General features: G+C 39.3%; 1 protein-coding gene across 5 annotated transcripts in view; it reads right to left on the bottom strand.

Annotated features, from left to right (window-relative positions):
• The window catches only part of LOC108427785 (IQ motif and SEC7 domain-containing protein 1-like), a 192,281-nt gene that overhangs the window by 69,208 nt on the left and 95,625 nt on the right, over positions 1-27,448 (bottom strand). Inside the window, exon 1 of one of the 5 annotated variants that reach the window (XM_017698264.2) lies at positions 23,512-23,601. The exons of the other annotated variants lie outside the window; for them this stretch is intronic. Within the exon in view, the coding sequence (XP_017553753.1) occupies positions 23,512-23,591 (80 nt within the window). The 5' untranslated portion in view covers positions 23,592-23,601. Of the gene's footprint in view, positions 1-23,511; positions 23,602-27,448 lie in introns of those variants that run through there. 5 annotated transcript variants of the gene reach the window in all.

Below are 27,448 nucleotides of genomic sequence, written 5' to 3'. Positions count from 1 at the left end.
GACAAAAGAGGACGAAGACAACAAGCTACAAGATGGACGGTTACAATCAGAGGAATCATGAACCAGCCATTGAGAAACATAAAGACCCAAACAGAACACTGGACATTCTGGAGAAACACTTCTATATGGTCACTAGGAGTCAGAATTGACTTGATGGCACTTAATAGTGATCATCCTGACCAGTCACAGCTCTGAGGACGTTTTGACTAGTAAACACATTGACATGATTTAATGAATGTAAATAATGTTGGCGAAAATAAAGCAGATATGAATATCATCATTCATATTGCACTACATCATGTGTCCAAAAAAAGTATCTTAGAAAGTTTTTAGATTATTATTTTTCTACATCATTTGCGCACAACAGCTGATGATGAATAGGTTTGAATGCAATCTCTTTACATTACCTTGCATTAAAAGTAAAGAACATTTTTGCCCTCTCCTATAAAGTATGCATTTTGCCATGATTTTCTAGCCTCTCGTCCTGTCAGTTGGCTTTCTGGATCTTTACATACTATAAATAACAGGTCTTTTGAACGGACTTTAATAGCAATAGCTAAGAACTGGTGAAATGTCATATTAAACCATTACATATTAATGCTGAAGAACTCTTCATCTGGCAAAATAGTGGCAGAAAATAACTTGCAATATTACAAAGAAGTGAAAGGAAAATTGCTTCAATCAACGTGACATGCTGAAGAGTCTATAAAGTGTGACATTTGGAAGAGTGCTCTGAATCCGTGTTGTCATTCTCGCTGTGGTGAGGGTTCCTCTCATGCTGAACCACTTCACTACATGACTCATATTACTGAGTGCCGTGAACTACACTAAATTACTTTGTGGAGACATTCATGCTTTTACATATAAATGAGATCAAACGAGAAGAATTTCGCTTTCATGTGCACAGATTTTCGTATTGCTTTTTCACGCGACGGCAGTGTTTTCAGACACTAGACGAAACAACAAGAACAGTGGGAGACTTCAATCACTATCCATGTCAAACCTCATTGCCTTTAACTTCATATAGAGCAGCGATTAGTGAATAAAACATTTCCATGTTTGAATGCGGATGATGAAATACATGCTGTGCTGGATGCAACATCTTTTTGAACTTTGCAGTCTTATGTATTATGTGCAGAGCATTTGCGCTGTGCAAAGAACAAAGCCATCCACATGTGATATTTTACCAATCACAAGCCATGATCAAACAGGAGTCCCCCATTAACTGCAAAATGCAAAAGGACCACTGAGTTTGGGAGCTTGTTTCAAGTAAAAATGCAATGACAAACTGATCAAATGTAATTACATAATTAATTAGATCTGCAATAAATTTACATTTTGCATTTGAGTCTGGACAGCTGGGATAGGCTTCAGTACCCCACCGACCCAGAAGGAGAAGCGGCTTAGAAGATGTATGCATGTGTGTGTGTGTGTGTGTGTGTGTGTTTATGTGTATGTGTATTTGAGTCTCTACTTGTTTCAATGTCGAAATCTAAGAAAAATATGGCCAAAGAATAAAGGATGGTTTGTCTGCCCAAAGGGGGCCTGCAGGCCACAGTTGACTCAGCAGGACTGATTTGCCCTGGCAGAAACCCCTGATTCCTCAGTGAAATGTGAGATCACATGTTATTATACAGCTTCTAATTTTTAACTCCTTTTAGTAATAAAAGTGTTGGAAAAAAGTACGTTTGGACTGTTTTTATTGGTCCATTCATCCTGAAACTTATACAATGTAAAGGCAGCTGGTGTTTCAAAAGTATGACAAAAATGAGAAATGACAGAAATAGAAGGTTAGCTGTTTTCCTGATATGTTTAATCTGCAACGAGGAGCTGTCAAACACTGAAAAGTCATGAAGCTGAAGTCTGAATTGTTCCGTTTCACCTTGAACGGTGCAGCAGTTACATTCAGCATTTAAGGTGTAACGGGAAAATTTGAACAAGAAGCTGGCGAATGGGAACTTTAGTCTTGTAACAATTGAACATTGGGAGACATTTTACAAGAAAATATTCTGCTGGAGATACGTGAAAAGTGACTATAGCTGAGCTAAAGCTTAGAGCAGAGCAAAGTCTCCATTTTCATTTTTTTAGTCTATTCTAGTACATTAGCTAGAACATAGCTCACACATGTAAAATGTTTTGTTGGAGTCAAACTTACTGAGTCAGAATTGTTCACAGTGGTGTTGATAGGAACCAGATATCTTGAGATTTTAATGCATGTAAAAGCTCCCTCACAGAAAGTTGTGACATGAAATAAGTATAAATACACAGTATAATGCCTGAGACATTGTTTCATGATAGTTTAGAGTTCTAAAAATCCTACACACAGTAGAGAGATACACGCAGGATGTTATACAATAGTGCCACCACTATTTTGCCATTATTAACACTGTAAACTGTAGATTCACTGGTCATTTGAATACTGTATAAAATGTTTCTATATTTCATATTTATTTTATAATATTTACCATGTAGACAATCCAATCCCTGGTTCCTATCACCTCCACTGTACAGAAATTTGAGTGCACCATTTAACATCTAACCACTATAAATGACTTTTTTTACATCTCAGTGATTAAATTACGCAGAGATTTTGAAACATCTGTGGAATCCCCTTTAAACAGCAGATTCATCTTCCAGCAGTGCCCCGGAGACATCGGACAAACGGTCATTGCACAACAGAGCGAGAGCTTTCAGAAGCTGTACAGAGACACGAGATCGAGGCTGAGTTCCTGCTGATTCTGGAGTCCCTCTATTACCCTTGATGCTTTTCATTTGTGCTAATGACGGGGCCAGGGAGGCCATTCGCTCTGTAAACAGTGTCAATTAGATGAGGTCAGCAGTTCCATATAGGCCGCAGAAAGCAGGAAAGATGGTGTAAAACCCACAAGCAGTTCAGAAGATCAATGCATGTTCATTAGGCCAATGCTGAATGGACAGTATACTGACTGATTAGATGCAAGTGAAGGAAGCTTCTAATGAATGGCAGAGAGTAGAACAATGGCTGTGTGTGGTCTACAGTGCACATACACTCACAAAAACTAACCAAGGGGGCTGTTTGATTAACATACTGAAGATATGTTGGTATTAACTACAGCTGGATTTTAACAAAGCCTATACGTGCTGATCTTGGAAGTATGTGTGTGTGTGTGGGTGTGTTATAACATTTTGGCATAAAGCAACTGTTGAGATGTAAACAAAGTAATTCAGAGTGGTTTGATGTGAAATGGTTCATTGCAGAGAGACTCTGATTCCATTACAGTGGTGGTGATAGGAACCAGGGGTCACAAAATCAGCAACAGAAATACAGCCATTTTATTTACTGTCCAAAATCACCAGCGAACCTACACATTGAGAATGTTAAGAGGGTTAAGTTTGAAAAAAATATACTTACTTTTGAGACTATTTTGCCTCACAACACTTTCTCAAAACCTGCATAAAACAATGTCTCAGACCGTAATATGCATTGCAAATAATAACTTTTTTTCCTGTGAGGGAAGTTTAATTGACATTAATGCTTCAGACGTCTGGTTCCTATCACCACCACTGTGCATTTCACAATCAACCACTCTGTATTACATCTTAACCATTTGAATATGTGGACATTTTGACCCAAAATTTGGTTTATTGAGCAATTATTCAAATTCAAGATCCTTTCCAGGATGTGGCGGCATGTAAACAATTCACTCTATAAATCTTGCACTAAACATAAGGTCTTCACTCTATAAATATAAGATCAGTGTTTCAGTTTCCCATATGAAACTGCCAGTTTAGTTACTCCTGCCTTCTGTCTAATCTTAGTCACCTCAAACTGCAAGCTATGAAATTCAATATTTATTTTTAAATGAGTTACAGTCCTACTTTTTTTTTTGCATATCCCTTCTGTTTAGCCACATCTAATACATGTGTGCAGTCACCAAGACAAACTCCATGGGATTTTCTAAAGTGGAATAAAGTAATTCTGACAAAAATACAAACAAAATTCAGGCTAAAACACAGCTGCAACTTGTCTTATAGAGAATGCTATGCTACACAGTTTCAGAAAGTACATGAGCAAGTCTATTTGAGATACTTAATGGCTCAATATAGCTTCAGACAAGCGTGATGATTTAGGCATGCAGTTTCCAGAGCGCTCATTATATAAGCTGCTACACTAGCCTTGTAGCTCCAGTGCTAAAGAAGCAAACATAGGACACAATACATATCCTGACTGATCACCTACCGTTGAGGTAAGATGGAAAACTGAATGACTGCTTTAAAATGAAAATTCAACCCCCACACTATGGCCTCCCCAGTGTGGAGGCAAGATCAGCTCACCTGCAGTACAAACCACACATACACGTGCATAAAATCTGCCTACCTGTCCACATTGGTGAGCCTACAGAGATGAGCTGGAGGGGAAGCACCCCATCACCCAGCAGAGGTGCAGAGCGACCAACAGGAAAAAGAGAACAGTGTTTCACAACGAAGTGACCCACAGCCTCAGTGATTCACCTCTCAGCACATTACCCATGTCAGTGAATGAGACCCTCTCTCTTTCTCTTTCTCTCTCTCGCTCTTTTTCTCTCTCTCTCTCTCTCTCTCTCTCTCTCTCTCTCTCTCTCTCTCTCTCTCTCACACACACACACACACACATACACACACACAAATCAAATGAAATCAATTATACTGCATGACAATATAGGAGACCTATGCTATGAAAGCTGTACAATACATGTTAAGTTGAGGGAAGATTAATATAATGCATGTATATATCGTAACTGTCCAAAGGAAAACAAGTATCTCCAAAATAATAACTTTACAAAATAATACAGAAGAAGAAAAAACACTCAAACACTTGACAAAAGTCAATGTAAAGAAATTTTATTCCAAGCGGTTTCAGAGCATTTCTATTGGTCCATTTATGATGAACTTTCTACACAATGTAAAGGACAGCTGGTTTGTTCAAATGAGGTGTGTGTGTGTGTGTGTGTGTATATATGTGAGTGTGTGTGTATATCACATCAGGCATTACATTATGACCACCTCCTTGTTTCGACGCTCATTCTAGCCCCCTTTTACCCTGTTCTTTAGTGGTCAGGAACCCCATGGACTCTCACAGAGCAGGTATTATCTAGGTGGTGGATCATTCTCAGCACTGCAGTAACATTCATGTAGTGGTGGTGTGTTAGTGGGTGTTGCACTGGTCTGAGTGGATCAGACACAGCAGTGCTGCTGGAGAACATAGAAAACATCACTCTTTCATCCAAAGGCTTTTTGGCACACTTTAATGCTTCAAGGATTTTGTTGATGTAGGCTGTGGAAACTTGTTGGTAATGTGTTATAAATGTAGCCAAATTTTTTTGTTTGTTTCTTGAGAAGGTTTTCAGGACAAATAACTTTCATTACGCTTAAATTTAATGTCCTGTCAGATTTCACTCATGCGGTGGAGAAGTGAAGCTGGACTGAAGAGGAGATGAGATTGACTATTGGCTGTGTGGGCTATAAAATAACCTCATCTCATTTCACCCTCTTCCTTAGTCTACAATTCATTACTCTCCACTGCTCATTAATCTCTCTCTCTCTCCCTCTCTCTCTCAAACTCACACACACACACACACACACACACACACACACACACACACACACACACACACACACACACACACACACAACCATGCCTCCTACAGCAAACACAAACCCAGTCAGCATGGTGGAAAGACGTAGCTGGACCAAAGACAAGACGAGAGCGCTTTTAAAGCAGTGCTGCCACTTTTCAGCTCTTATAGAGAGAAATGTCCAGAAAAAACTACAGCCTTTTCAAATGGAAAGAACTCAAACAGCTCTGTAGGGCAGAGAAGTGTGATCTGTCACATAACAAATTAAATAAATAATAACAATCAAATACAAAACGAAATAAAATGTTGTTATTGGTCGGTTAAGAAAAACTTAATTGAACCAAAGGCGCTCAATTTGCAACATGAAATTACATCAAACACAGCTTTTTTTATCGCTACACCAAAATTGTTCTGACATTTTACGCATGAAATGGCTTCATTACATGGTTAACAGTCAGTTTGATGAAAATGAGAGTGCAAAAAGTGCAAACAAATTTGACACACTTTTATATCATGTTGATTGCATGCAGTTTGCCCAGTAAGTCAATGGAAACATAACTAAAGTCTCTTTCTCTCTTTTTCCCCTTCACTCTACGACTCAATCCAAATTCTTATTTTCACCCCTACCCCTTGTTTTCAAGTCTCACCTTGCCCCTTGGAACTGAATTACAAGGGATAGCGGTTGAAATCTTCTCTACAAAATAGGACAACACTCAAACACATTTTACATTTTTATTAGTTACATTTAGGGAACCATATGCCTTCAAAGACAGGGGGCGGGGAATGGGGGATTATTTATTATCACCTACTCCTAAGTCTTTGGTGATATGAAGCTGATGTAATTCAACAGCTTCTTGTCTGAATTTTCCAGTTCCACTGGAGCAGCAGTTGCATTCTGGTGCTTCAGGCGTCAGAATTGCTGCACTATTTAAGGTGGAACAGAAAAATTAGCTAGCTAGCTACCAAAACATTAGCATACTATTAGCAATTTTTCATGCATTGAAACGACTTTAAACTAAGATAATTCAATGGCTTCGTAATTTTTAACAGAAAGAATCATTTGTGGGTTTCTTTGGTTGCTTTTACAGCCATCTTGCTGTTTTTTTTTCTCATAACACTCTTCTGAAAAACCTCTGTTTACAGGGTGATGCAGCCCTAACACATACCCCTCCATCTCAACCAAAAGCGAGACACCGTACCTCTAGGCTTGAACATGCAAAATGGAGGGCTAAAGGCCAGGGATGAAATGGGACTGTTCCTAACTCTCCCTCTCTCTGTCCATCTCTCCCCTCTCTGCCCTTTATCCCTGTCATTCTCCCATTTCTCATTCTCTCAGTATCTCTCTCTTACCGCCACTCTCTCTCTCTCGCCCTCTAATAAAATAAACCACATCTTATAACCACACAAATCAGTCCACTTCACATGAAAGCGAATGGGGTTGACACTCTGAGTGCGCAGCAGCAGTCACAACCAGAATCAGAAAACACTTTTGCAGGAAATTCTGCTCCTCTTTGTCTTTCCTGCCTGTCCACCTTCTGTCCACTCAGCTTCCTTTCCATGAACGAGGGATGTTCTCTGGTTCTTTTAACTCAATAGTGCACTGGCCCAAGCTGTTAGCAGCTGTAGAAAAACACAGAGGAAACTGCTGATCCCTCACATCCCTTTAATTCACAATCTCAAGGACAGCACATTCCTAGAGCTGGTGTTATATAACCAATACATTCCAACTTCATCTCTAAATCGTCCCACACTTCCTTCAACACGTGTCAGATTGTTATTCAATCTCAAATAGACGTGCTTATGTGAGTTTGGACACTGTATGGCACATGTTTCATGTGCCAGTCCTCTAACACTACAGACGTCAGCATACTGCCTCATTAAAGACACACAGTCAGCTTATCAGCTAATTAGCGAGAACGTCATGACTCGAACTCAGAGCCCTAGGTGAGGGTAAACGCTGATCTCCACAGCACTTTCGCCCAGAAGGTCCCCTCGTTTGACATGCCTGCTGTATGGCTTACTGCTTACTGTTATCAATAAAAATGGACAAATTTCAATATAAGATGAGCAATCCTTCTATTTTTATCTATGAGATGCACTTTTTCTCAACCAGAGTGAAGCCCTCAAGGCGTGCTAGGCCTTTAGAGAAGGCCTAATGGTTTCTGGAAACTAAAACATATGTCTTTGCAAATTTTAGTTCATTTTCATTTTGCAGAATCAACAGATCACATTCCGATTTACAGTGGGTAGGAATTTTTTGAGAAATGACAATCCAAGCCTTCTGGAAGTTCTGACTGGCTGTGAATGTAAGCTAGAGTCTAACTAGGTTTCAGTTAGTTATTCGGAATGTAAAGCACTGGTAGCAGCTCTATGCCAGAACTCTCTACTGAAAGAGTCCTGATAAACTGATACAAGGTAAAATATATGCTTGCTATATTATTTATATTATATAGTTTTTATATTAGATATAAGCTTGTTAATGCTTGCTATAAAACAATGATTTCTGGTCCTAAAATCTGATTGGCTGAGCCTCATTTGAAGCCCTAGAAAATCCACAATGTACACACACCTATGACCAACTCCCAATAAGTGAATTATGTATCACTGCGCCATGGCACGAAAAAACCCTTGTGCTGTTAGTGGAATAATGAAGCACTGATGAAGTAAGAACCTGTTTTTTTTTAAGCTGAGGGGCTGACAACTTATTTTCTTAGCTAGAAGTAGGCTGGTCAGCTAGCTAACAGGCTAAAAGATAGCCAACAGCCTAAACAACTCCATCATTAATGTCACAGGCTTGAATTACAGTACTTACAGCATGATTAACTGTAAAACAGCAGTATAAAAGTCTAAAAACTTGAATGGATTATGGCTCATTATTTAATAAATAGCATGCTAGCTATTGAAGTTTAGAAGCCTAAAAGTGCATTATTTGTTGAGTATGGATGTGTCTGAATCCCAAATGACTATTTCTTAGCTATATATTTGCCCTGTTGGTCTGCAGAATCCAGTATTTAAATTCCTATGTAGTGCACTATGTAGGGAGCAGGGAGCCATTTGTGATTCAGCCCCAGCGTGAGAAGAGGGCGCCGTTGGATTGGTGCTAAATAAGACTCACGATGGCAATCTGGTGACCAAAAAGTACTTATAAAACTTTTTACATTAAACAGTGCTGTGTTATCATGTTCATTGTTATATGACAAAAAGTTAAAAACAATCAAGAAATGACCGCAATATACAGCAATGGGTGACCAAACGTTCTCCTCATTCAGTGGTCTATGTTTGCTTGGCAAATTATTACAAATAATTACTTGAGATTATTTTCTTTAAAAATTGTGTATTTATCATATTTTATGTTGGCGACTTTTATAAAAGCAATAAGTCACTGAGGCTTTGCGTTACTATGATTTTATCACAGGGAAGGGAGTTTTAGGCACTCCACTTTGAGCTGTGCCTAAAAACGCACCTCCTGTAATAAAATCGCAGCATTACTTATTGCTTTATTATACATTTCAAATAAAACACACAAAATGTCTTTTACAAGTTTCAAGTTTCTGTATTTAACACATGTTTCTATCAGCCAAAACATGTTTGTGTACATCTGTGTTAGCTTAGCGCTAGCATATTATTAGAAAGATAACAGCACAAATTAGCAATATTATAGAGGTATTGTTTCTCACATTATGACTATATTTTGACATTTACAGCCTGAACTAATGGCCTTGCTCTAACAGTCATAATAGTCTAAAAGGTCTCAATGCAGCAGAAATTAAACTATATTTTTAAGGAGTATTTTCAGCTTTAAATTTGAAACAGAAGTGAGCATCCTAAACCATGAAGAACACTACTACAAGTTACACTAATCCAGGAACAACAGAAGCCTCCGAACGAAGATTTAAACAACTACACACTGAACCACAGCCCAGCTCATCTATTACCTTCCCTCCCTCTCTCTCTATGGCAGCCAATTATCTGAGAACATACAGAGACTAAGAAGAGGCCAGAAATCTCTGCAGGGGGAGAGCAGAGGGGCCATTAACAGGGCCAGAGTAAAGTGAATTAAAGCTTATTTACACAGCCAAAGCACACAGCTAACCCCCCCCCACTATACTGTGAGCTTTCGGCATGTCTCAGCAGATGGGTCCATATCATGTTAACTCTGGCCTGTAGCGGAGCTCTGTGTTGAGCAGAACTCAGCAGGAGTGGACAAGCACACCGAGAGCTGTACGTTGAAAACATCTGGCTTTACACCAGCCGAGATGCATGTGAACACATCAAACACACATCACAGCTCAAACTGAGAAAAGGCTCAGCAAGAATAACAGTCTGACTGTTATGAGGAGTGAAAGGGGGACAAACAGCAGGCTGGATGCTGGAGTTTCTGCTTAAGGAATACTGCATATATGCTACTGATACTCTTTCAACTACAGTGTCTCTGAAATAGATAGCTAGATAGTATCTTTAAATTTAGTTTATTATAATTTTGGATTTTCTTCAATTTCGTCACTTCATAGCATGAACGGTCTGGGTTTGATTCCCAGGTTGGTGATCAGGGTCCTTTCTGTGTGGAGTTTGCATGTTTCCTTCTGTGTCAGTGTGGGTTTCTTCTGGGTACTCTGGTTTGATCCCACAGTCCAAAGACATGCAGTCAGGCCAATTGCACAATTGACCCTTGAATGTGTTTCTGTCTGTCTGTTTGCCCTGCGATGGCCTGGTGGCCTGTCCAGGATGTGTGTGTGTGTGTATATATATATATATATATATATATATATATATATATATATGTATCATATATATGTGATAAAAATGACTTGAATAGTTCTGTTTTATAAAAGACACCTTTTATTCTCAAAATTACACACATTTTGAGTGTCATTAAAAGACTGACATTTTTGAAAACAACTCTTTCAACTCATTTTAACCATTCCTACAATGATATGATTTTTAATTAAGAATTAAATAAGCAAAGCACTCCATTGTTGTCTCCACTGTTGTCTAAGCTCATTTCCTGTTTCTTTGGGGTAAAAAAAATTAGGTTACACATATAAAATCACATAAAAGTCTTCCAACATGCATAAAACCAAACAGCAAACCATTTTACCCCTCACCTCTACCACTTAGCCCTTACCCCTCTGTTTTGTGTGTTCACACTTAGGATGTCCAGATTTTAGTCAATATAAAGGGTAGGGCAAAGTGTTAGGACCACAATGTTGTTTCAATGTATTATGGTCCTTTTCATTAATAACATGCATAAAATTTGCTAGTAGTTTGCTGATGTCTAGCTGGCAAAATTTTCCCAATTCTTGCATCAGAACTGCTGCAGAACATTTAAGGTGGAACAGGAAAATTCGAATGAGAAGCTGGCGAATAGCTTCATATCACTGAAGAAGTAGAGGTGGATGACAATAAATAGTTGTTGTATCCCCCCCACTTTGAAGGCAAATGAATCCCTAGCACTGCTAGTAGCCTGTTAATAAAGTACTGTTCTCTTTATTCGAGTCCAATTTCATAGAGGAACATTTAAACCGCTAAAACAAGGGGTAGGGGTCAAAATAAGAAATGGGACTGGGCCTTGATTAACAAGTATTGATGTTTCTTTTAAATTTAGTGGGTCAGTATTCTGAATGTATTTACCTAAAATTTCAAAAAGTAGCTGCATTCTGAGCACTGCCTTTACAAAATGTAACATGGACTGAATACAGATATTGCATTTTTGGATTCTGAATGCTTTTCCCAATATGTGTGTACTTTTACTTCCCAAGTCCAAATGACGGCATCAATATGTATGCGCGTAGAGTTTTGAAAGGAATCTGTAGTTTTTTCACACTTCTCCCTCCATCTCTGAGCATTTGCTCTCCTGCTGTCAGACCCAGATGCTTATGTGGAGGTGTGATCCTGACTTGGCTGGAGGCTGGTGGCCCTCCGTCAGTGTGAAAGAGCACGCTGAAGCAGCCTAGCGAACCCCAGTCCGCTTGTCCCCCTGACTCACACTGAATCATTCATGAGCTTCACATCTGGCTGCAACTGTCCTCACACGACTGACATAACATCTCCAGGAGAGAGAGCACGGACGCATCAGCACAGCAGAAAAAAAAGCTCTAATGTGACACCTCCACAGCCGAGGAGAGGGTTTCTACAAAATGGACCAGCGTGTTTAGACTGGCAGAGTGGCCATTTTGAGAACGGTTTTCTGACCTCTAGAGGGAGCAAGAAGATCACAGATAGTGTACGACTGAAGTGCTGCCATCTCCAGCCACAAAGAGCTTTTAATGCTCTTAGATGATGCTAAACGGAGAGATGTGGTGGTGTAAGCCTGAGCAAGCCTACAGACAAGCATGAAATGAGTGGCAATCATGGTGCAATCTTCATCATGTACACAAGTACTCTAACAACACAGTAAATGAAAGCGGTTCTTCCAGCTACAGTACTAGGCCTATGCAAACAAGCACAGTAGATTAGAGGAATATTCTATCGGTTTTAAAGCTAATCTCTATTGGCTGTTATGGCTAGTTACCACAGACAGTCATTTTCACCTGTTTACCTAAACACAGTTACAGAACACAAAACACAATGGCTCAAAAAAAAATGCTACAACACTATTATAACTATGAGAAAACTTACTGAGCCAACAAGTTTTCTAACTTCAAGTTATTGCCAGTGGTAACTGATTACATGTTACAGATACAGCAGAGATTAGGATGAGTATTCCTTTAACATTAGATCTTGTAAAAGCCGTAATTATTGAAAACTCCTACTTAAAGTCATGTGCAGTACATAAGATCTTATCATGATGCTCACAGAAGGGATTGGAAAAAAAATTAAAACGGTTGGTTAAAGCAAAAAATCTGGCATAAGTTTTTTCCATTATAAAAAAATATTCCTGCATTTTTCAGCCTGCAACTGTGGTGCACAGTCTGTACCTACTGTCCGTAATTTCCCTGTACTTGAACTCAAAACGTGTATAAGGGGCTCCCAAGTGTGCAACCGTCTAAGCACTGACCCCATCATTAGGGGATCACTTGATCCCTGGTGATGCCACAGCCATCCGTGAACGGGAGTCCAAGACAGCAAAATTGGCCACACTCTTTTTGGGTGGGTAGGATGGACCATGATCACCCAGAATGATGCAAGCCAGTGCATCTGCTAGCTGATGTAACAGAACTGGCGGTTGACACTTTCCTCTGAGCATGTTTGGCTGTCCAATGATGTTGCATTAGCTGCAGTTTGAAGAGATGAGGTGGTGCTTCACACGTCTCGGAGGAAAATTTATTCACTGCTATTTTACCATTATCATTATGATACACAAAAGACACTTGGTGGTTTTGGATAGTAAATAAATGGCCATATTTGCATTCCTATTACCACCATTGTAAGGAAATCAGAGTCAGTAAGTTTCTCTAGAACTGATCATTTCACATCATGACTTTGTTCACATCTCAATGACTGAATTACACAAATATGAAAGCGCAAGATTAGGCTGAAAAATGGTGAAGGATGTGATAATTCAGGCTTTTACAGCATTAACAGAACTGTGACAATGTTTAACAAGCAATACATTGTGCAGAAATGAATGCAGTGCTAATGGGTGGGTTTAATCCTGGGTGTTGGTGGGATTCTACTCTGTGAGGAACTTCAGTCCCACTGCCACTCGAGGGAGCTCATTATAGCGTCTGTGTGTGGAGCAAGGAAGACTTAGCCACAGCCAGTGCCGGTTTGATCACTGACACCAACGCAAAGCATGCAGACAAGAGAAAGTTCTCTTCCTTTGAGAGTTCTCTTCCTTTGCTTGTGTTTACTTTGCTACCCAGTGCATCTACTAAAATGATCTATAATAGCTGGAGCTAAGCCAAATGAATCCATAATAAAGAAGCAAACAATTATTAGGTAATTCTTTACTCCAAAGTGCTAGATATTAACTTTGGTTAACATTATTAAGTTCCAAAAAAGTTTTAGTGTTACACTCACATGCCCAACAGGTTCCTGATATAAACTGATTAAGATTAATTATAAGAAGAACATATTCACTGGAAAGAGCAATAATGCTTGGAACATTTGAAGGTAAAAGAGGCAGAAGATGAGCATCAACAAAACGGACCAAGCCATTAAGAAGCTTAAAGACCTCAACAGAAGACAGGACATTAAGGGGAAACACCATCCGTACGGTCGCTAGGAGTCAGAATCAAATTAAATTGAAATCTGCTGAGAAATCATAATATGGCTTGGCTTAGCTTTGTGTTTTACATGTCCTCATATGCATGCATGCAAAAGTAAACACACACATACACAAATACACGCATGCACAGCTTATATGGGTCGCAGATTAAGAGTTAAGAGTAAACTACACTGTAATGATTGTTTTCAAACAGCAGTGTCGATGTCTGAGGCTAGACTGTAATTTCTTACAGCTCATTAATAATTAAGCGTAATTAAAGAGAAACATGGATGGCTGGTCTTTGCGAAAATCCACAAAGCAACAATGCTGTGTTTCAGGCTAGAAGGAACACAGCAATGGACCATAAAGTAAGCATAGCTGGAGATAAAGTGGCCTCAACAGACTGGAGGGTGAAGTTCTTAACATCCTCTATAACTGTGGCATCAATTATCAGCTCCTTCAGAAGAATAATCGGCAGTGATCATCCAGTAGACTCCCTTCAGCCCGAGGCTTTCAGTGATTTATTGAGCACTTAACTTCCTCTCTGTTTCAGTAAATGAAGGCAATCTACTGCAGCCCCTAGCGCACACTCCATAAATACACACATGCAGCATCTATGTATGTGTGTGAGTGTGTGTTGTGTGTGCATATGACAAGGGTCTGTAAAGCTCAAGTCCAAGCCAAGCTATGAAGTCGTTTCTCAAGAGATTTTAATGTAACATTCTAAAAACGCTTTAAAAATGATGGCAGACTTGGATGTGTGTGAGGTTGTCCCGCTGCTCTCACACACTCACTCAGGTTTGTTGACGGTGGAGTGGAGGGGAACTGACATCTCCTTTCTATCACCTTCTGGCTCTTCTTTGTCTCTTTTTCATAAGGCAGTAATTGCCAGGCTCAAATGAGAGTGTTAACTGACGGGAAAATGTGTTTATGGCCAGTTTTAGCCATTTGTGCATGCATGTGCTTTATGATATAGGGGTGTAAATAAGACCAATGCCACATTTATAGCGTATAACATTAGGGACATTTTCTGTTGCAAACAAGACATTTTGAAGATGTTATTTTGACATAATTAGTCAAAATACAGAGAAAATAAGCCACTATTTTGACATAAACACTTAAAATCTTGAGAAAATTAGACATTATTTTCACATAATCAGTCAAATTCCCAAGAAAATAAGGTATTCATTCAACTTAATCAAAAGCTCAAGAAAATAAGCAAATTTCAAGAAATAAGAAAATTTCAAGATAATCCGTCAATGTCATAAGAAAACAAGACATTATTCATCAAAATCTCAAGATATTTCAATATAATCAGTCAAAATCTTTAAAAAGTAAGCCATTATTTTGACACAATCAAAATCTTCAGAAGTCAATGGTCCTCATTCACTAATATCTTCCTAAGTTTCTTCTTATATGTGTTCTTGTGAAAGCTCCTAAGAAAAAGCCTTACTATTTATTAATATTCTTAATTCACAGAATTGTTTGTACCTTTGTGATCGTGAGTGTGTGTAGATTCTGTTCTTACCTAAGAACAAATCCTGAATAAGAAAACTCTGGTGAATGTCAGAGTCTTTGTGAAAACTGTGTAAGTGGGAAATTTCTTCTTAAGGAATGAGGCCCAAGAAACTGCCAGAAACAGACAATAGGTTTGGGGGGGGGGGGGGGCGCTTCCAAATTACTAAACTTTCCTGCATTGTGGTGTGCCTAGTTCTTGCTTAAATATCTAATCAAAACAGCATTTTAACTGATTCTCTTGCGCTACAGTCCTGTTTCTGTTTTACAGGAGGCTGAAAAACACAACTACAAATGTGTGTAATCTTGTGCTTACAGTTATTCCACAAATTTTCATTCAGATAAACAGCGGGGAGCAAATGTGTGTGTATTGCTCCACCTCGAACAAAAGCTGTGGTCCACTTGCTCGATGATTTAGGTGCCTAAAGCTAGGCCTGCTGAAGTCACTGCTTGCACTCTATTGTGCAATAGCCTGGACACTATGTTTAGTGTCCAGTCACCCCAAACAGAACTAAGTGTCCGGGTGCTTGTTTGCTGAGCTGAGCAACTGCCCATCATGTTCAGTCTGATGATCTTGCACAAACTACCTCGATTGGGTGTCCCTGCTTGCCAGCTTTCCACACGAGTTCGACCTCCTGCATTACCATTCTCTCTCCTTTACTCTCTTCACCTGCACATCTCACTCCCCATCCTGCTGAAACTAGTGCTGCACAGACTAAATATTTAATCACAGACATTATTTCACCTCCTTCACAGTACACTAAACTTTTTACACGTTCACATTAATATACAGTCACAAAACACTTGTCTTTGGTGGCTTCAAAAAACTTGTCTTCGGTGTTCATGGATTTAACTCTCATTTTCACTGCAATCTGTAGGTGCCAGAATTTAACCCCTTAAAAACTCAGGAGTATTACATACTAAAGCTTATTATTCAGTAACTACATGAGCTATGATGCAAACTGGCTTTGTTATTTTAGGTTATAGAAGAGTGTAGTAAAACTTTGGACCCACCAATTGGTCCTGGCCATTCAGAGAGATAACTGTTGCACCATTTAAGGTGGAACGGTAAAGTTGAATAAGAAGCTGGTGAACAGTAAGCTAACTTCTGTTTTGTGTAATTACGAATAGTTCATGACGTCAAAAAAGGAAACGCTTTAAGTGTTATGATTGCTGTTAATATTTTACTGTGTTGACACCACTTATCTAAATGATTAGGTCAGTAAGTGTAATGTAATTACTAGAATTGAAACTGTGATGCATTACACTTCATTGTCACAGGAAGAAAGTCATTAAATTCAACACATTATCCCCAACACTGGCACCATCAATGGTAATTCGCCACTAAAAAGTTATTTTAGTCTCAGTTTAGGGTTAATCTAGGTAAAAAAAACAGACCCTGGTGTTTTAGCTCTGTGTGACTGATTTAGACCCGATCCCATTTCTTAATTTGACCCCTACCCCTTGTTTTCAAGTGTCACCTTGCTCCTTGGAACTGAGTTACAATGTGTAGTGGTTGAAATCTTCCCCTATGAAATGGGACAACATTCAAATAAAAAGAACATTATTAGCGGCTACTAGCGCTGCTCTGTAGGTGACCCTGCCAGTCTGCAGTAACAGCAGAGGAGGGTGAAGTTCAATAACCTCACTGCTGGGCTTTAGTTACATTTAGGACTTCATGCACCTTCAAAGAGGGGACAATTATTTATTATCGCCCACCCATAATACTTGAGTGATATGAAGCTCAAATCTGGCTCAGGTATCCACCAGCTTCTTGTTCAAATTTTCCTACACCACCTTAAACGAAGCAGCAGTTACATTCTGGTGCTTCAGGCTTCAATACTATTGGAAGGAGTAATTTAGCTAGCTAGCTACGGACACATCAGCAAGCTACCAGCAATTTTTCAAGTCAAGTCAAGTCAGCTTTATTGTCAATAGTACAATACGTACAGGACATAGTATTGGAGTATTGAAACTGCGTTACTCTCAGACCCCATGGTGTAGTGATAACGTTAAATAGACGGTAAACAGGAAATATTTGAATTTAAATAGACACTAAAAAAACACTAAACACTAATTGTAGAAAAACAGAACAATACAAAAATATAAATATAAGAAGGTCTTTAAAATTAACAATAAAGTGACAGAAGGCACATACAGATTAAGGCCTGTGGGTATAAATAGCGCAATTATAAACAGTAGTGCAATTAGAATGAGCTTATGAAGCAGTTTAAGTGATGAGTGTGTAACAGAAAGCTATGGGTGCGTAACAGCCCCTGAGAAAAGTCCATAAATTATTTATGCTTATTAGGAGGAAAAGGACCATCATACATAGAAAAGACATTAAACTAAGTTAAAACAATGGCTATAGTATTTTTTTAACAGAAAATACTTAACATTACATTTATGAGCTTCTTTGGACGCTTGTGCAGCCATCTTTCCAGTTTTTCCTAATAACACTCTTCTTAGTTTGGAGTGTGCCTCTGAAAAACCTGTGTTTGTAGGGTCATGTAGCCCTAACACTTCATCCTACTCCTCTATCTCTACAAAATTGGGACACCCTACCACTAGGCGTGAACGCATAAAACAGAGTGCTAAAAGCTAAGTGGTAGGAGCGAGGGGTGAAGCAGGATTGGGCCTTGGTCTATAATGTTTAATGTGATTGCAGTGTGATTTTTAGCCATGTTAAAATCTCATGCATGGACTAATGATGCAAAGACACACAGCTGGCCAAGAAACAATCAAACAGCTGACCATCCAACTGCTTATGGTCCCCAAAACTGTGGACTACACAGTGATGCACTGAATTTACTTGCAAATGTGCAAATAAAGTCTACAACAACACAACCATTATGAAAAGTAAGTAAACTGAATGTTGTAACTGTGCTAATGTGGAAACGATCAAATTAAATGCATTCCTGTTTTCAGCACGTATGAAAAAGGTTTGTCATTCTTACAGGCTCAGTCTATAAATACCCACAAATTAAAGCTGAGATTCTGTACTTTAACCTCAGCCTCTGTTTCATCTCAGATCTCGCCCTGTAAGAGTGCCTCCACATACACGGCGGAGTTGGTGTTTTCTTATCATATTCCAAATAGTGCACTAGAGGGAGCACACTACAGACGACCGCAGGCCCATGCCAGGAAGAGGATTCAACTGGAAGAATCCTGATTTTAGGAGAACGGAATGCAAAGGCAAACACACACACACACACACACACACACACACACACACACACACACACACACACACACACACACACACTCACTGCACTGCAGCAACATGAGCTCATCGGTCAGGCTCCACCCCCTGTGCCCCGCCCCCTCAGCTCAGCTCACATGCTGTTATGTAAGTCAATGCAGTCTGGGCACACACGCGGCACAAGGCACGCTACAGAGAGAGAGAGAGAGAGAGAGAGAGATATGGGAGAGTTACTATAGATAGAGGAGACAGAGAAATAACACAGTGAGTGAGAGATAAGAGATAAACAGGGAAAGAGACATACAGAGAGAGGAGACTCCAAGTCAAAAACCTCCAAATAGGTGCTATGTGATGATTAGTAATGGGAAAGGTAAAGGGAAACAGAAGACCGTCTCTGGAGGCAGCATTGCGGTGGCATAATTTGTGGCATAATGGTGGGGGGTTCACACAGCCAGGAGCAACCAAAACACCTGCAATCTCACATTCTACTTGCAGTTTCAGTGAGGATGTCAGAATCTGTGTACCTTTCTATACAAAACACTGTAGGCTTAAAGGGCCTACACCTTACTCTTTTCTTGTATTTTTTCCAAGGCCACTTCTGGTGCTTTGAATACCAAAAACAGTTATGACTGTTTTCCAGCCTCTTTTTACCTTTAAGAAAGAAACAAGCAGATGTGGTATATCAATGTGCTCATGGTTGTGACATCACAACTAAAACAAACTAGACTGTTTCGATTAGAAAAAGAGTCTAGCTGGGTTTCAGGTGAATTATTCAGACAGATCCAACTCATGCTCATATGCTCAAGGTGATGTTGATTATGAACCACTGGAAACATTAACATCATCTGATAGGTCTGACTGTAGAAGTAAAAAGCCCATATTCTACATATTCCAATTTTCATCTTTATTTCATTACATTAATGAACTATTATTATTATTAATATTATTAAATCGTTAACACACCCGTGCCTTATGCAGTTCACAGAAAGATGTGTAAATAATGTCCTACCATTACTAGAAGATGCAAATAAACAAACATGGAGCTGCTGCTGCTGTTTTCTCTGCCTTTTGCACTGACAGAGTAAAGAAGCTGCAGATACAGATGTTAAAGTAAGGCTCATGGATATAAAAATGTGATCAGTGTGGAATTTTTTTAGAGTTTTAAATAAACACACAAACTTGATTGTGCTTACTACATGTGGGAGACATTTCAGCATTTTTCTTTGTTTACTTGCTGTATTTTCTTCTTTTATGCTCTGAGTTTTCAATGGCTTTGATTGAGTCGTTGACCAGTTTACACTAGATTGCACTCAAAATTGGGTCTAAATAATCAAACATGTTTGATAAACTCTTCACTGCTCTAAAATGCGATCAAGGGCCAAAAATCTGAGTCTGCACCCCTCACACACTACTCGACTCTCTCTCCAACTGTCGACTCAGACTGACTCAAAAATCTGCAGACTAGAGTCAACTAGCACAGACTCAGCTGGGGCTAAAATCGGGGTAAAAGTCATGCAGTGCAACCTGGGCTCTGTTTGTACTCCAGTAAATCACCACTACACTCTTACAAAAGGAGGAATTCTTCAAGATGTTCTTTAAACTTTAAAGAGGTTCTCAATCATTCATCTCATTCCAAAAATGTGTCTCTAAAGAACCATGTATTTAAATATTCCTAGGGGAACCGAAAGTAGATATTCTATGGCTTCATGTCTAAGAAACATGTTTGGCATCTTTATTTGTCCAGAAAGTAGAACACAATACTCACCAAAGTAGAATCACTTCTCCGTCTGTGTAGTTTCAGCTTTGCATTTCCACTTCGTCCAGTTTAGTATGTTGTAACATGCGACACAATGGATTTAAAATTTACAAAAGCTCGTGTTCTACTCTGTGATCAGTTGAGGGCTGGTAGAAACACTGACAAGCTGTCTGGAGAGAAAGAAGCAGCAGCAGACAGAGCTGATCTGCTTTGTCCCTCATATGTCACGCAGACACATATTCCCTTTGTAGACTCACACAAGCGCTAGCCTCAGTTCCAGAGAGGCAGCTGTCTGGCCTGATCCAGGCCTCTTCCTAAGTTTCGCTTGCCATGAAATCAAACATGCCACAGCTTCTGTGGCGGAGCTGAAGTCCCAGAAAGCCAGGTAGGAGAGAGCCTGGTGTCAGTGTGTGAAAGCCAGCATTGAGCTGTGGAGAATAAAAGTGCTTTTTGAGCGTCGAGTCAGTGAGGAAAGCACTGGGCGCCAAAAGCTGAGTATATGCACATGCTGTAAATAAATTACACCCTCGTCTTGCTCAGACGGATATATGATCAGATCGGGTTGCCTGGGTTCTACAGTGTCACCACGGTCCTTCACAGTAAACCAGGGCTGGAAAAGTGTTTCAGCAGCCATGAATCTCCACAATGCTTTTGCTTTCTCACAACAGCCTTACATGTTCCTCTGGAAAGACCCCAGAGAGGACATCTCAGGAAAAGCTTTGGTACAGTTTTATAACATAACTGAAAAATGTCAGTTTCATAACCTGAAAATTGTCCAGCTGCACCTTTAAAGGAACTAATATAGGTGCATGGTTGAACTGAAAGTGACCATATACGCTGAAAAAAAAAAACATATACACTGAAAATAAAAATAAAAATACCATACACGCTAAACAAAAAAATAAAAATACCATACACGCTAAACAAAAAAATAAAATACCATATACGTTGAAAACAAAACATATATGCTGAAAAAAAAATCTTGGCTTATTAAGCTTTTACAACATTGAACTAATTTTAAATATTTTTATTTGTTTTAAGTGAAATCCATAAGTCAAATGATACATTTTATTAGCTCTATATTTTAAGATTATGGTAAGAAATATGCTTAAAACTAACTAAATTACCTGCAAATATTGTGAGATAATTTAACTTACTAAAAGCACCTAAACTTTCTGTGGTGTTCATGATTCTGTTACTCAGTGTCACCACATTATTACTTATTTTAAATCAATACAGCAATGACAATTTATATAGAAATACCAGATGTTTAAAATATCACAAGTGGCCAGGGTTAGATTCTCCTTTAGCAGCTGTAGCCAGTCAGCATTCTGTCCACATTGTCCACCCTCACACACACACACACACACACACACACACACACACACACACACACACACACACATATATATATATATATATATATCATGTGTGACTCACATATATTCAGAGTTATGAGACTATGAAGAGGGGCCAAGATACACATTATCTGCCTCCTACAGTGTGGAACTGGTGAATTCATCTACATTTTGTGTGAAACTGACCAGACACTGGTCACCAAGGAGTTACCCATCACGCCAGAAACCCTTCATTCTTTATTCAGTCCACATTGGAGACACATGTGAAATGGTGTGCCATGAGTTTACAGCTGCTGAAGTTGCTGCAGCGGTTTTGGAAATTAGCAACAAAGATAACAGAACATTTTACTGTGAAACATATGAGTAACATGAGCAAGCCTTTAAAGGAGAATTTATGAAGATATGCAAAAAATCACACCTCTCCACACCTCCAAAGTTCATTCTTAGAAGTTAGTTTAGCATTTTCTGCTTCTGAAAATGATGTGTCAAATTTCTATTCCAAGTCTGAGTGCATTCCATACATTTTATGGGGGTCACTGATTGGTGGTGTGGGAGCTCTCACTTTTTGCATCAGAACTATACACATTGGATGTCACATGATGTGATGTGACTTGAAGTGCAAAAACAAACAAACAAAAAAAGCTGTCAAAAAGATATCCTATGCTTCTCACAAAACAGGCACACTGCCCGATGATTCCACCAGAGGTGGCCAATATAGCCAAATACAGCATCACTATAATTCAGCAACTTTTTCACAATACACCATGTGTTTTAATGTTTATTTTTTCTGACATCTGATAAGTTTGAGCAGACAAAGTAGTGCCACGTATCAAAAACTATAAAGCCCATTACTTGTACAACATTTCACACACTGTACTGTAGTGTGTGAAATTAAACAGGACTACTTATGCTCTCTTTTCAATCAAACAAGCACTTGAAAACTGATTTTTTTAAGTGCTGATGATATCCACAATAAGTTCAAATAAGTATATTGTGATATATTGTGGTATGCAATTTATCATGATAAAAATATTGTTATTTTGCTCTACTTTCCTCTTTGGAAAAGTCAAGGTAGAACAAGGTAGAGTCTGATTGATTTTGGAGATGCATCTCCACATGAGACGAGGCACAGATTTTAATTTTGCATTTTCAAGTGCAAATAAGATCTCTATTACTCCTCATACAGCAAAGAAACAGTGACACTGGGCTGCCTTCCATTTTGGAAATCACATCACTCAGCAGCTGAAACCACATTTAACTTGGATGTTTATAGCCCAAATTGCGCGTTTGGAGATTCTAATCCCTGTGTACAGTTGCTGTGACACAGGCAGAGTAGAACATGCCCTGGTTTTCATACCGTATAGCTAAGCTAATGCTAACCAGCTCCTCTTCTTTTTTTTCTATCTTAAAATGATGCAGGATGGCAAAAAATGTCAGGAATTCTTTCACAGCAGTTACTACACCCCCCACACCCAGGTAATACTGTATACCACTGTAATATTTGGGGACGCTTTTAAAGTATTATGAAAGAGGACTCGTCCATCCCTATTCGCAGCATTCCTAGTTTCATATGGTCAGGACTGGCACCGTGCTTTCAATGTGTTAAGGAGGACATAATTTAAGCACTCATTGGAACTCACTTCGAAAGTTTCAGAAAAGAACGTAAATGTGCAGCACACAGATATATTACAGAAATACAAATACAGCGTAGTACACGGTTATGAAAAATAAAACATTGCAGGATGTCCACAGTCACAAAGAAGAATCAGTAACCCAACCGCAAAAAGAAATCAGCTATTCTGCAAGAGAATGGCTTACAGCCTTGCCATTGTTCATGTTTTACATACTTTATAAGCATAACTCACACAAAGACTTTCAGACTTCAAAAAGTCTACAAACAGCATCCACAAAAAGCGAAACAGGCCGGCATCTCCTACCTTCGGGTTCTGACTGAGATGCAGTACTTCCACATCACATTCCACAGGGCCATGACATCACCCGACGAGATGTGTGACATTCTTTAGAGAACTTAAAAAGCATGGCGTGCACTAGGACAACACAAACAGGGACATCATTGAAGAAAGCTAGAGAACGTCTATCGAGATGCTTCCGCCCCCAGAGCACAGGCCGCTTCCCAATGATTGCATCATCACCTTCAAAAAAAAAGGTCAAAACTCACTCTCCCTGAGTCTGGCTGTTGGTTGCTGTGGTTGTTCCTCTTTCGTAAGCAAATAATTGTTTCTCTTTCCTCTGCTCGTTTTTGACCCACCATGCGTTCACAGTTCACCAGACTGGCCACAAACTTTCCAAGTTCACCGACACAGCCATTCCGTTAGCCACTACCTCCGCTCCGATGTCTGTCAGTGTACACAAAGTATGTGCCCTGAACTAAAGCAAAGCACACTTCTTCCAGACTTTCTCAGCTTTTCGTGGTTTCTTGTTTTTCCCCACTCCCGATGCCTCAATCCACAATTCCCCCCTCCATCTGCAGGACTAGACTGGCCCTCACGGAAATGACCTGCGTGTTCCAACAACAACTAGAACCAGGACAGCATCCAAATATGACTATGCCCTCAGAGCAGCATCTAAGCATGGGGAGGGGGGTGGGGGGGGTTCTTTGAGGCCACAGGAGAGGTTATCCTACGCTCACAATCAGGCTAAAGTTCAGATGTGCTATTGGAGCATAATAGAAACATAGAAAGTGTGCACAGGCTTGTTCTTGTTTATTGAGCAGCTAAATACAGACGTGTCATTGTTCCATGCTGGCAGGACTGGGCTGCACTTAAACTCTGTGAAGTCTAGATTTCTGGCACCGGCAAAGGACAGCATAATGAGGTCTTTGAGATTTATGCAACTGTAATGGAAAAGCCATTATTCTCCAGCCTCTCCACCTCATTCTACGCAGGTCAAATAGACAAACAAGCTAAAAAATGACTTCAAGCAACTTGCCTGGTTTTATTTAACTCAGGTAAATACTCTGAATGAGACAATGCTCCCAAAGTGTTTGGCTGAATGAACAACAGCACAGATTTTACAATGACTACCTTCAGGAACACTTCAAAACAACTTCTGCCTGGTTTCTACTTTTTACAGTGTATACTAGTTCAATTGTTTACAATTTCACAATAGGTTTGAGGCACTACTGTCATATAGAAATTAAGTGTTATTTTCTGAAATACTATTAATTTTGTTACATAATTAATGACATAGTAATTACAGAGTAATAAACTGCATTGGATTTACATTCTCTTTTCACAGAGTCAGGTCAGCACTTCTGACATTTCTCTGTTCATTTCAGTGAAGAAATGTGTAAAGATGTAAAGGATACTTTTCTTACGCAAACCAACTCTGCACACGTCCTCAAATCTAAATCATCACGTTTAAATCATAATGAAATATCTCCACACAAATGTAGAGTGAATCAAAAGTTTAAAATCTGCCCTTTACACCAACTTTCTTCACTTGTTTGAGAAATAATTTAAGGTAAATTAAATGTGTTTTCAGGCTTCACAACGATATCACAGTCATGTTAGTTTTTTATGCATAAAAACGATTGGCATCAGATCATTTCTGATTAGTACTTTTAGTGAATGTAGCTGTACTACAACCACTGAAATGATATATAAGTTATATCAGCCCCACGCACCCCGTCTTGTCTCCAGGCATTTTATTTTATTGTTTTGTTTTAAAATATTAGTTTATGAAAAAGTACAAATATGTACTTTTTTACCCGGAAAAGCTCATTTAAGGTTCACAATCGTAAAACTGCTGTTGTACCTCTGAAGGTACATTTACTACGTTTGTACCATGATGAACAGAAACTGTACCTGCACAGAACCTTTATTTCTAACCATCAAATTCATATAATGTTCATCATTTTAATGATCTTTATTTCATTATATTCAGTTTAACAAGACTAAATATTCAAGTTTTGGCAATATTAGTGATAGGCTTACAAAATCTATCACTAAACCTTCTATACAGACAGATTCATCACAATAGTAACTGAGCACCCAGTAATAGATTACGGACTAATACTAAGATAGACTAAGATTACAAGCATCTCTTCTAAATGCTAACGCATCATTCCTTTTCTAAGCGTATTCTGAAAGCAAAGGTAAAAAGAAGTGACTTTCAGGGCATCTGCTTCACGATGCCTCCTCTGACTTCCAAACCAATTCTTCTGATGAGCATCAGATAATGTATTATTTACATATTAGCGCGAGCTGTGCTGAGATATGCCTCCTGGGATGATCTCCAGGAGGGTTTGATGTTCACTCACACACCTTTGTTATCCCATATGCAAATTCAACCCTTTATCATGGCATCATCAGACCTGCTTCCAGATAACTCTGAATTAAAGATGCTCAGAGGCCTTCAAGCAGGAGTTAGGCAGGGGTGGATTCGCAGGAAGCTCAGCTTCAGACCAGCTTCTCTTCTGCACTGTTTTGAAGCCTGTCACATCCAGCAAATAATTCAGATGCACAGATGAAACAATAAAGGTAGACACTGTTCACTTGAGAGAAAATGATTAATAACTCAATACCAGTTGCTAATGGTTGTAGCACATAGCATGACATCTCTGCTTCCTCACAAACTAAATCAAGCCTTAAAAAGAAACACACATGCTCCAATAACAAAATGCAGCCACTTTTGTACAACCCCAATTCCAATGAAGTTGGAACGTTGTGTAAAACATAAATAAAAACAGAATATGATGATCTGCAAATCCTTTTCAACCTATATTCAACTGAATACACTACAAAGACAAGATATTTAATGTTCAAACGGATAAACTTTGTTGTTTTTTGCAAATGTTCACTCATTTTGAATTTGATGCCTGCAACACGTTCCAAAGAAGTTGGGACACAGGCAACAAAAGACTGAGAAAGTTGAGGAATGCTCAAAAAAACACCTCTTTGGAACATTCCACAGGTGAACAGGTTAATTGGAAACAGGTGAGTGTCATGATTGGGTATAAAGGGAGCATCCCTGAAAGGCTCAGTCATTCACAAGCAAGGATGGGGCGAGGTTCACCACTCTGTGAATAACTGCATGAGCAAATAGTCCAACAGTTTAAGAACAACGTTTCTCTACAATTGCAATTGCAAGGAATTTAGGGATTTCATCATCTACAGTCCATAATATCATCAAAAGAATCTGGAGAAATCTCTGCAAGTAAGTGGCAAGGCAGAAAACCAACACTGAATGGCCGTGACCTTCGATCCCTAAGGCGGCACTGCATTAAAAACCGACATCATTCTGTAATGGATATCACCACATGGGCTCAGGAACACTTCAGAAAACAACTGTCAGTGAACACAGTTCGTCGCTCCATCTACAAGTGCAAGTTAAAACTCCATGCCATGCAAAGCGAAAGCCATATATCAACAACACCCAGAAACGCTGCCGGCTTCTCTGGGCCCGAGCTCAAGGGGAAAGGAAAAGGACTGTCCGGATTGTCATCAGCACAAAGTTCAAAAGCCAGCATCTCTGATGGTGTGGGGGTGTGTTAGTGCCCATGGCATGGGTAACTTGCACATCTGTGAAGGCACCGTTAATGCTGAAAGGTACATACAGGTTTTGGAGCAACATATGCTGCCATCCAAGCAACGTCTTTTTCAGGGACGTCCCTGCTTATTTCAGCAAGACGATGCCAAGCCACATTCTGCACGTGTTACAACAGTGTGGCTTCGTAGTAAAAGAGTGCGGGCACTAGACTGGCCTGCCTGCAGTCCAGACCTGTCTCCCATTGAAAATGTGTGGTGCATTATGAAGCGCAAAATACGACAACGGAGACTGTTGAGCAACTGAAGTTGTACATCAAGCAGGAATGGGAAAGAATTCCACCTACAAAGCTTCAACAATTAGTGT

The sequence above is a fragment of the Pygocentrus nattereri genome, chromosome 9 (assembly GCF_015220715.1).
Source record: "Pygocentrus nattereri isolate fPygNat1 chromosome 9, fPygNat1.pri, whole genome shotgun sequence".
In the NCBI taxonomy this organism is placed as follows: domain Eukaryota; kingdom Metazoa; phylum Chordata; class Actinopteri; order Characiformes; family Serrasalmidae; genus Pygocentrus; species Pygocentrus nattereri.
This window is presented reverse-complemented; position numbering and strand designations above follow the sequence as displayed.